General features: G+C 32.2%; 1 protein-coding gene across 1 annotated transcript; it reads left to right on the top strand.

The window, feature by feature from the left end:
- Positions 1 to 7,748: 7,748 nt before the first annotated feature.
- On the top strand, positions 7,749 to 10,393 carry LOC129311558 (cyclin-D4-1). Its single transcript, XM_054953899.1, has 6 exons — positions 7,749 to 8,353; positions 8,874 to 8,960; positions 9,074 to 9,172; positions 9,268 to 9,475; positions 9,554 to 9,675; positions 9,780 to 10,393. The coding sequence occupies exons 1-6, from the start codon at positions 8,021 to 8,023 to the stop codon at positions 10,020 to 10,022; spliced, it is 1,092 nt and encodes a 363-aa protein (XP_054809874.1). The 5' UTR covers positions 7,749 to 8,020; the 3' UTR covers positions 10,023 to 10,393.
- Positions 10,394 to 12,365: the final 1,972 nt, after the last annotated feature.

The following is a 12,365-nucleotide window of genomic DNA, read 5'->3' as shown; positions in this document are numbered from 1 at the left end:
TTGGTAATCATTTAAGGGTTAATCCCTTGATTGCTATGATTTGGAGTTAAACAATGGATTAGTAAGGGAGACCTTACAGTTTAGTCTCTTGGTTTTTACAAAGAGGACGACAGATTCTATGCAACAGAAGGCTGAACAAGCAAAGAGGTGCCATGAAGATCAGATTGATTTCATTTGAGACGACCCTTGAAGGCAACTTGATTAGTGTGAAGATCCTTGACAACACAGATATTGGAAAAGAAAGCAATCAGAACATCATTGTCTAAATAAAGTATGGGAATGCTAAGAAGATTTTTAGCAATTTCAGAAACATGCAAATATCTTTGAGCTTAAGTGTGTACTAAGAATGAGGAATTTGACAATTGAAATTACCAGTGTAAGAACTAACCATCACTAATAAAGATTTTATTAATATAAGTGTCACCTGCTTAATCAACAATGTTACGCTTGTCATTCGTAATGTGATTGGTTGCACCAGAGTTCAAATACCAATCTGGATCAACAACACATTTAGTAGTAGCAACAAGTGCAAGCTGCTCCTTCTTTGATATATTCTTGTCTCTTATAGGAAGGCCTGGAACATATTCATCATAATGGTATTAGCAATTACCAACTAGATGAGTAGATGACCTCTCTTTTTATAAAGTTGACAAAAATCAAGTTTTGTGTTCTGAAAGTGTGACTGATTGTCTGATCTACTAGAGTTGTATGAACGAACTCGACCATGATAAAACTTGCCTCCTCCACGTGATCGGCTTCCTTCTCTATTGAAGGACTTGGTTTGAACAAGATTAGTAGATGTTATAGCAACCTTGACATTCTTGTCAATTCTTGCTTCTTGAGCGAGCAACAAAGATTCAATTTGATCAACAGAATAAGGTTCAATTCGAGTACTAATAGCAGTAATAAAAGGATCATATTCTTCAGGCAAACCTTCAAAAATGTATTCAATATGATCTGATTTAGAGATCGAATGTCCTATACCAATAAGGGAATTAATAATGCCTTTGATCTTCAACAAATATTCATTTGCAGTTAAACTACCTTTCTTGGTTTTCTTGAGTTGAGATTTGAGCTGACGAACTTTCACATGAGTTTGAGAGGCATAATGCATGAGAATCTTCTCCCAGATCTGAAGTGAAGTTTCACATCCGATGACTCTTGTGAGTATTCCATCAGACATGGAGCAAGATATCCAGGAAGCCAGCAATTGATCCTGCTTCTCCCAGTCTAAATATTCTGAATTAAGCTGAAAGCCTTCATCATCGGTGTTACTTTCAAGATATTTCACCTGTGGCTTAACAGATTTGTCAATAAATTTCTGTAGATTGTGACCTCAAATTGTAGAGAAAATTTGATATTTTCAAATGAGAAAGTTAGTCTTATCAAGCTTAACAGAGATAAGATGAGAGAAAGTGATAACATTTCTTTAAACGGATGATGGAGGAACTGTGTGTTGAGGTTTCTGATGAGGATGCCATGGCTCAAGATCGAAAATGCTTTGGTACCATATGAAGTATGGTACCATAAGGAAGCAAAATACAATAGCTCGGTCTAGTACAGAACTAGAGTATAAAAGTATGGCTTTTACTATTACTGAGCTACTTTGGCTCAAATCTTTGCTAAGTAAACTCAAAGTCAAAATGGTGACTATACCTATAGTGTTGTGTGATAATCAAGGTGCTGTCATGATTACAGCTAATCCAGTTTTACATGCAAGAACAAAGCATTTGGAGTTGGATATTCACTTTGTTCGTAAAAAAGCTCTACAACAAGAAATTCATGTTCATCATATTCCTGCTTCTAGTCAAATAACTGATGGACTTACTAAGGCTATTTCTAGTTCTTCATTTTTTGAGTTTACGAAGAATTTACATGTGGAAGATTACTTCAAATTTAAGGGGCATAATAGTGTAATTAAGTAGATAGTTACAACTAAGTTAATTAACTTAACCAAACTCAGTTATGCTTGACCATACATGTGTATATATGTCTATGTACTCTTTAGTGATAAGAAAACTCATCGTATTATCTCATATTCATTCTCTTTCTCTGTAACACCCTCAAATTTACAAACCGATTTTTTACAAATCATTAATTCAATAAATTATTTTTTTTTCATTGAACCCTCATCATACCCTTATCATAGTAGAAAAATTTCTACCATGGTACATCCAAGATAATATACCACAAGTCTTAAAATATCTCAAAAAGCAATTAGAACCATGAGGGACAGACAGGATCCTCATGGTATGATATTTAAATCAGGTCATGAATCAAGAGGGACAGACATAATCCTCTTGGTCATATAAATACTTTTAATAAAAAGGATTAGAGTTTACATGCTTCACAAAGAAGATATGTCCTAAGTTGGCACAAAATACATTGTATAATCTAAAATAAGAGGCAACGTAAAAAATGGTGTCTCATACACCATAGTTACACCTCTGGTGCTTTCTCGGTCGGACTCGCTCCTGCAAAAATGTTAACCATGGGGAATGAGACTTGAAAGTCCCAGTAACCAAAAATTAATATGTAATGATGCATGCGGATGTAACTAATCATGCGATTGCTAAGTGGGCACACAAAACATTTAACCGAACAATATTTTCAAACAAACCGAACAAGTATTTAATTGCATGACTACACCTTATATCCTCCTTTCACCATGCTCGGACGCCAAGTCACCCGGCCAAAGGTGAGTTGGACCAAGCGACACGCCACTCATTGGGTCCAATGAGGGCTTACCACGTGGTAATAATTAACCGAACAGAAATTCCCATTAACACCATACATTAAAATACCCTGACAAGTCATGCATCATTCAAATATTCAAACAGAAATATATCCGAACAATAATATCTCATCATGATAAACAAAAATAAATTTTTAACCCACTTGGCAATAATTTCAAATAAGTATATACAGTATTTATTTTTAATAATTCATAATTTTTCCCAAACAACAAAACAACACATAACCATTTACAAACACACCCATCACAACATATTAATAATGGTTATCTTGTGTCTTGAATAACAAGTTCCCCTTCACAACTCCTTTTTCACCACTATCTTTGTCAATATAATCTACATAATTATTTCACAATACTATATATTAATTTTACATTAAAATAAATAACTCTAATTTAAAGAGTTAGAAAGTCTTAGATCTATAATCCATATTAACAATAATTTAAGATTTATGCCTCATTTAACTTTCCAAATTCTTTTCTAAAATTCCCGTACCCTAATAAACTATTTTTTTATCCTCAATTCACTTCTAGTATCACAATTTCATCCTTCTATATTCTAAAAATTCATCCAAAAATAAATTAAAAATTTTAGAATTATCCTGAAGCCTCAAATCACCTTTCTATAACCTCAAAAATACATATTCATACTTAAATAAATATTTAATAATCATAGATTTATCCCTACATCTCAGATTCCACATAAATTTAACCATATAGATCTAGATTTTAACTCAAAAATTCTTAAACATGAGTTTCAACCTCAAAAAAATATTCTATAATATTTATTATATCCCTAAGAGTTTTAACCTATATTTTTACTCCATCATATCATCAGATTAACTATCCTATAGAAAAATCCTAATCAGAATATTTACTCTATCCTACAAAATAATCATATCACTAGAAAGCTAATATTATTTAGAAAATAACTATAAAATTAATTTTGTAATTAAATAAATTTTTAAAAGCTAATCTAAACAGGAAAGTTAGAACATACCTGAAGAAAAAGAAAATAATCTCCCCTTGCGAGAAAACGCCAAGCAACGTGAAGAGAGAAAAATAATATAAAAATGAGATTGTGAGTCCCAAAATTATATTAAAAAAACTATAGGTCTGAATTTAATTATTCAAACTTTTGGGCCATAAGTTGCAATTTTCTCTAAATTGCATTTTAGCCTCTCATGCTTCCTAATGCACACACCCCCTCCTTTTTATACATGAAGGCACCTTTTCTCTTCCCTTATCTAACCAATGTAGTACTTAGAAACAACAACCTTCCTCCTCCCCGTTTTTTTGTTCCTTCTACCTTCTCTTTTTTTTAACACACACATAAAAAAAATTATTTATGTATTATATCTTAACTAAATATTGCTTATGTGGTTTTAAATTTAAATTTTTAAATTCATAATTAAATACCTAACCATAATATTATTTCTAAATAACCTCAAATAATATAAATTCTTATTATTATCATTTTTTTTCCTCAAAACCTAAATTCCACAATTTTTTTTATTATATAAAAATTAGGATGTTACACACACTCTCTCTCTCTCTCTTCATACTCTCTTAAGAATCCACAAGTTCAAAGATTGAGATAGGGTGCTATTGGCAAAATTAAAAAAGTTAATAAGTATTTTAGACTTTAAACTATTATAGTTGTGAGGCCCAAAAGTATGCTGATGTGACAGTTATATTTATCCTTAAAAATAATAGCATTTTCTCCAACTTAATGATAAGGTTTCAGGCAATTCAAGATACCATTTGCGTAATAGTTTAAAATTTATGATGCTCATTAATCCAAATTAAAATAATTCTTTAAAATTATTTTTTTAAATAAATTATATTGATTTAATTTTTAAAAGTAAATATTGCTAATGAATTAAATTGACTCAATTATTTAAATATAAATATTTTTAAATTATATTGTTTTAATTAAATTTAATATTGCTTTATTTTGGGTGTGAAATTAAAATCTACCCAACCTTATTTTTAAAAGAGTATTTTTGACCCCATGCTAATTTTAAGGCTCATAGATTTTATATTAAGAGTATAATAATCAATTATATTTTCCTTGGTCCTTCATCCTAACTTTAATTTTTATAATGTTTTCTAATAAATTTTAGTAATATTAGATCCTCTTCCTAATTTTTCCCAGATAAATCCATTCAAGTTGCATGATGACGGTAACTTTTTTGTGGGCGCAAGAAATTCAAAGATACCTGTAACTCACAAATTTCTTCCTCTTTTGTGCATAGCGAATTGCCATCTTATAATGTGAGTTGTAATGAAGAGACGCGTCGACTAAGATATGACTGAAAGTATTACAAGAGGTGATATTCGACCCATTCTTCACGTTTTCAGGTTCTTTTCACAGCATCAGAAAAATTCCTAAAAAGCATTCCATACCCCTTAGCCTGAAACTTGGAGCTTGAAACAAAGTATCCATAGGCTTTGAGAATTTAGATTGATTTCTGTTACTAAAGATTATCTTCTCTTTCACACCTTATGTAACAGGAGGGAGTGTAACATGCCATTCATCATCTTCGTTGTTTAACATTTTTCACTGAATAAGGAGTGCGTGTAAAATAATGCCAACATTAATAAGTTGGATTGTTTACATGTCAAAATAATTAAAACTTAAAAAAAAAAAAAAAACTCTGCAATTCCTAATAGAATAAGGTCTGCAATCTCTTATACTCTGTTTTTTTGGTCTGCACACTGGGCCACCCCAAAACACAAATAAAAAAGACATTGAAGCGGCCCAGGATCCACACAGGCCCATAATGCTTCGTTTTATTATTGTTTTTTGGAGGCCCAGATAAGTTGATAGCCAAAACCACACAAAGCCCAAAATGGTTTCCTCTTTTTTCATCACTGATCTCTTCGTCTTGGGCTCCATCTTCATGACCTGGTCTTTTACATTAAGTTCAAGCGCCTTCCTCTGAAGTGGCAGTACCGTTCTTGGAATAGAATCACAAGCACCGATGCTCAAGAACCTCTTCATGTTTACGAAGATGGGTTCTAAAACCCACTCGGTTCTTCGATTGTGGCATTGTGTACAAGATTTGTGTTTGTTTCTGATTACCACCCTATTGAACGACAAATGACTCATGTTCATCGTTTCTATTCAAAGCAATTGTGTGCACTGAACATCACCTTGGAGTTCAGGGTCGTTACATCCCCATGTTTAGCAGAAAAGAAACGCAAAATATACACAAGAAAAGCAGCAGAGAGATTCATGGATCTGCAGCACACATGGCTTATAATATATTTGTAGCCTCTTATATTAACAACTAATTTGTGCAGATATGAAACTATATAATCAATGTGTGTATGTTTTACGTGTGGGGACCAGGATCGCTACAGTGAGGCCACGCAAACACGAGGTAAGAGCTGATTCCTTTTTAATTTGCAGTGTTCAGATCGTGCTCGGACAGGCTATATTTTAATGTAATATTTTTTAATGATATTTTTCGAAGCACGCAATGAAGAAGTGTTCATAAAATGATTTAAATTTATCAATAAACAACAATATAATACAAGCCAAGCGACAAAAAGATTATTCAGGTTCGGTATAACTGTATAAGCAATGTTGATACTGCTAGAGAACAGTAACAGGAACCAAGCAAAAAAGAATATGGTTCAGTCAAAGAGGCTAATGTGAAAGGACTTGATCAAAATCTATGAAGCGGTGATATATTTCAAAGGGGGAAAAAAACGATACAACAAAAAAGCCTTAGTTATATTATGTTGTATCATATCCAATACCCAATTCACATACTCATATAAATGTTTCTAAGTCACAATTAGATCTATTAGTTGATATTAAAACTTGTAAAACGTTAACACGTGATTTGAAGCGTGAAGGGGTGAGATGGAGAATTTTTGGGAAGAGAGGAAGAAAGGGAAAAGTTAGAAGAAGAATCCCAAGGGTGAGTTAAAGGGTTAGGAATCTGTGTTTGGTGATAAAGTTTAAAAAGTGGCAACACTGTGCTTGCATGCTTCATGCTTTTGGATTTTCACTTTCTGAGTGCATCTGTGTGTGATATTCATGAAACAAGGATTCCATTTGCCAAGTAGGAATCAGCATTTTGCAGTGTCAATTGCCAAGTGCTATGACTTATTGCCTTCCAAAATTACACAAGAATGTACACTTATGAAATCATACTAGAAAATCTTTGATGCCGTAAATGATCTGCTGAATGCACAGACTAAGAGGCTTATCATTAATGGGCTTAGTCATAGGATCTAAAAGAAATTATAGAGGTTCTATCTAGAAATACATAAAAATAATAATAGCAAGAGTGCAAGCATAATCATCAGATGTGAAGTTCATTTTCTTCTTCCTCTCTCGTTAAAAATTCTTTTTCTTTTTTAATTTGAAAAAAAAATGGTCTATAAAATATTCTTATTGTATGCTTTTAGAGCCAACTAATCTAATTCAGAGAATTTAATTCAAATTCAATTATTATTATGAATCTCACAAAAGCGAGCCACCACTTCACATAGAATCATTTCACAGGATCTTATTTACAGCTTGTCATCTTTTTTACTTTTAATATGCTTATCCCCCATTATTCTTCTACACTAGCTATTTGAGTTATGATCCTTTAAAATGCTACTGAGGGTTTCTTTAAAATAAATTTAAAAAAGCATGATTCAATGCAATTGAAAAGAATGAAATTGTTTGTTGGATTAATTTTTCGTCCCTTTTTTTACTGCCTTAAAAATTTGAAAATATGAAAAAAAAAATCAAAATATAAGTATATATAAAAAAAATAGATGGCAAAAAAGGTGTTTATATATGGGTGTATGCATGAATGTAAATAAAAAATAATTGTTGTGCCCTAAAAAAATTATAAATAAAAATATAATGAATATTATACAACGCATTCAAAGACAAAGATATCTTAATAAGCAGCATATCAGCATATTCTTTTTATATATTATATGATTTATGCTTTCCACAAATACCATGCTATTTATTTTCTCTTGTTTTTTCTTCAATGGCCGGGGGTGCCCTGTTTTCTTCCCTCCTTTCACCCTAGCCAATTCCGTATGCCTCCTCTCTACATAAAGTTCATCTCTTTCGCTATTCCCTTCAGTCCGACCCTCCAACGCTGTTATTCCATAGCCATATCATCTCTACTGTGTTTATCAGTTCACCTGAGATATTCTATAAAGATCGTTTCTTTTGGACAACGCAATGCCAACCTGATGAGGTCGCATTGCTTTTCATAGTGTCTTGATTCTTGAGGCCTTTTAATGGCGGATAGCTTTGACGGGACGACCTCGACCCTTCTTTGTTCGGAGGACAGTAATAACTGCTTTGCAGATTTCGAGCATAATGCCTCCGATGAGCCTGAAATTTTCCGTTCTTTGAACCGCCAAAACTCTGGTTCTTACCGTCATTGGGTGGGTTCGAACATGGACTGGTTCGAATCCGTACTGGGTTTTCCCTTACAGAGTGAAGAAACTCTGAGATTATTGGCTGAGAGGGAGAAAGTTTATATGCCCAAGGATGATTACCTTGTGAGATTGCGGAGTGGGGACTTGGACTTGAGTGTGAGGAGAGAGGCTCTTGATTGGATTTGGAAGGTTGGTTGATTGATCTTTTCAATTGGGGTTGTGGGTTTTGGGGATTTTTCTGCCCCATCGAGCCTTTCATTCAACGAAAGAGGAAAGAAATATTCCACTTGGATTATTTTTCTAACTGATATGGACTATTAATTTCCGTGTTCAATTTCTCCTAATGATATTTAGCATATTAAAATCCTGTTCTGCTTTTCTTGATCCTGGGTTTGTTATGTTGTCTGGCATTCTTATTTGAATTCAACTGGGTTCAAGTTCAACAGTGAATTTTCTGTCAATTTCTAAACTGGCGATGTAGATGCTTTTACTAATGTCTATTCCTCAACTGGTATTGCAGAAACTCGTTTAAGTTTCAAAATGTATTTGAGGTTTCATTCTTGTATGTTTCTTCCTGCTTTCCATTCTTTCAAAATCTTAACATGCGTCCTTCTCATTTCTTGTTGAAACTGTGTGATGGGTGTATCTTTCTTGACTTCTTATTGGGAACTTCAGTTAGTAACCTTGTTTCATATAATGTGATCAACAGGTTCACACCTATTATGGTTTTGGGCCATTGAGCTTTTGTCTATCCATCAACTATTTTGATCGGTTCCTATCGATGTATGATTTGCCTGTAAGATCATACATTAGGCTCGATCATACTGGTGTTTTACTAGCTTTTTGTTTGTATGATCTCTTTTTGATAGTCTGTTTGGTTTTGTTGGTCTCTTCTCCTGCTCTGTTTAGAGAAGCCAAAAATGGACAGGTCAATTGTTAGCCGTAGCTTGTTTGTCAATAGCAACCAAAGTGGAGGAAACCAAAATTCCTCAACTGATAGAATTTCAGGTTTAGATCCACATTATCATCTAAATTCTTAAGAATACCTTTTGTTGTTACACATCTTTTTCTCTAAGTTTATAACCAATGTTTGTGATTTGCAGGTTGAAGGACCAAAGTTTTTATTTGAAGCCAGAACCATCCAAAGAATGGAGCTTTTGATACTGAACACATTGCAATGGAAAATGCATGCTTTCACTCCTTGTTCCTTCATAGACTACTTCTTCCGTAAAATGGCTTACCACCAACATACAGACTCATTAAAGTCATCCATTTCTAGATCAATACAGCTCATACTTGGTACAATAAGAGGTATACCCTTTACTCTTTTTGTGCATTGTTCATTATGAGCAATGAATATGAACTGTGCATGTTGGGAAATCAATACAGGTGTTGATTTCTTGGAATTCAGGCCTTCTGAGATTGCTGCTGCAGTGGCCATTTCTGTTTCAAGAGAACTGCAAGCAACGGAGATTGACAAGGCTATGACTTGTTTTGTGATTGTACAAAAGGTAAAATGGTGATCCCCACATAACAAGCAGGAGGTTCCAGAATGAAATACTCGGTGTATTTGGAAAGTTGAACTTTTTGAGTTATGGGCTTTTTAATTTTGCAGGAGAGAGTTCTGAAGTGTGTTGAACTGATCAGAGATTTGTGTTTGGTTAGTGTTTCTGCTGCTAATTTAGGGAGGAACTCGGGGCCATTTTTACCTCAAAGTCCCATGGGGGTGTTGGATGCTGCAAGCTTGAGCTACAAGAGTGAGGAACTAACAGATGGATCATGTCCAAATTCTTCACATGATAGTCCAAATACTAGGAGGAACGAATCAGGCAAACCTGAAGACACTTCCAAGTCATGAAATGTGAACTTTTTCTCCTTCACCAAAGTTCTATCAGTTTGGTTGAATGGGAATTTGGTGTGGCCTTGGAGGTTCCTTTCAGTTGGAGAGAGTGTGTGTGTTGGATGAATAAAAGATTTAAAAGAAAATTAGAATTAAGAGGTCTCATGCTTCTAGCATTGGCAAGAGAGGTTGATAGGCTGTTTATAATCGGATTTCAGAAACAGCTGCAAATTCTTAGAGGAAATTTTGATCAAAACCAATTTGTTCTTGAGGCATAGAAGGTCAAGTATGAGTATGCATTCTGAGATAAAAGTTGTAATTTTTTTTATTCATTTTCTCTGTTGTACTCAAAAGAGAGAATATATAGAGGGAAATTCTTTTAGTTTCTATTTTCTTGTCAGCTTCCTTTTGTTGGAGAATCTTGAATTTTCAAGAGAGACAGAGGCTGTCTTAACCATTTTATGAAAAGAATAAGTAAACAAAAACTCATTTTAGAAAAGATTAGTACTGTTATTGATCAATTCAATGATGAGTACTGGTTTACACACTCCAACTCCATCAAGAAAGTACTGATGTTTGAGTTCAATTAATTCTACATTTACTGATTCAGTGCATATAATGTAGTTATAAAAATTTTAAGTTTGTAAATTATTTCTTAACTGAAAGAAAAAGAATTGGTTCCATTGTGTGTGTGTGTGTGTGTGTGTGTTTTCAAATAAATTATTTTGTACAACAAACTTGAAGAATAACAAAATAATGCAATGTTGTTTATATAGTAGATTGGGTTGCTGAGAAAAAATAATGGAATTTATTTATTTATTTTATCAAGAATAAATATGTGAACAGACAGAGACAGTGGTATGAGGTATGACTATGAGAGCCTGCTAATAGAAGGCCCACTTGCTTTATGGCATTTGACCGGTCAATATTTAGCTTCCAGCGGCATCCTCCAAAAGAAAATAAAATGGGACAACTAGAAATGGTGTTGGATTTAAGATCTCATGCTATTTGGTATCTATTCATTTTTTATTTTTATTATCATATTTTTATTTTTTGAAATTATTTTTTCTTTTAAAAAAATTCTATCTTTATTTTTTTTACCTGATTAGTTTATTTTCCTTTCTATTCAAAAGTGCATTTATTTTATTTAAGCCTTTCTTCTTATTTTCTTTGGATTTTTTTGGCCAAACCTGAGTTTCATGTTCTTCATACAATAACATAACATGATAATTCAATAATATTTTATTTTTTAAAAAAAATAACATAACATCTTCATACAATAATATTTTTAATTCCTTCAAGGTAACCTTGCCAAATTCAAGTACATGATAATTCAAAATTTTTTATTATAAAATCTTGTTTCTTAATTGAAATTCTTTATGTTTCAAATAAATTTAAAACTTCCATTCAAACATTTAATATGATAAACTATTTGATTTTAAATTGATGGAATAGTATTAAGACTATAGCGTGGGAAACTTTCCATTATCTTCTTTTTTTTTTTTTGCAGGCGGGAAACTTGCCATCATCATTCACGAGTCACGAGCATCATAGTTGGTGATTGTTTTCAATGGTAGTTGGTTAATGGAGGAAAAAAAAGTAGAAAAAATATCTACGTGTTTGACACAAACCATTCTAACCATGGTTCCAGATTAACTTGAAAAAAAATACCCATTTAATAATACTTCATTTAATACTTGATTGTATCTTAAATATTATTATTTTTAATAAAAGGATATATGTACACAATTAAAAAAATACACAAACTAAAGAGACATTGAAATATATGTTTTATGTAAACATTAGCTTTTTTTCCTTTTATTTTTGTCTTTTATTTAAGGGAGAATTACATTAAAGTCTGACATAAAAAAATTAATTATTATAAGATTTAGTGACAACTGAATTGAGAAGATTACATTGTCAATCTCCTTAATTCAATTGTCAATGAATCTTAAAGTAATTAATTTTCTTTTGTGAGACTTGAATGTAATTCTCCCTTTATTTAATATTACACTATTTTAAAACTTAACTGCCTATAAATAATAATATTAATTATACCTAGAAGGTGCAGTTTTGAAAATAAATATTAATTATATATAGAAATTTATATTTAAAAAACAGGTGAGAATTAGGATAGCAAATTGTTCGTCATCAATAAAAAAAATTATTTATTTAAATACTATACTTTTAAAAATATTTACTTAGATGCTACAAATTAAAATTCGGTTTGATAGATATAAAGTTTCAAAAATTTTGTGTATTAGCAATATACATTAAACTTAGTTTCTGTGAAGCTAAATTCTATACAATTAAATTTTCCTTTTAAAAAAAGCATGTCAGATATCTCATATCTGTCTCAAC

This window comes from Prosopis cineraria, unplaced genomic scaffold (assembly GCF_029017545.1).
Source record: "Prosopis cineraria cultivar Desert tree isolate PC_DT_omini unplaced genomic scaffold, ASM2901754v1 PC5, whole genome shotgun sequence".
Classification (NCBI taxonomy): Eukaryota; Viridiplantae; Streptophyta; class Magnoliopsida; order Fabales; family Fabaceae; genus Prosopis; species Prosopis cineraria.
Note: the sequence above shows the minus strand (reverse complement) of the source record. Positions and strands in the feature narration are given on the sequence as shown.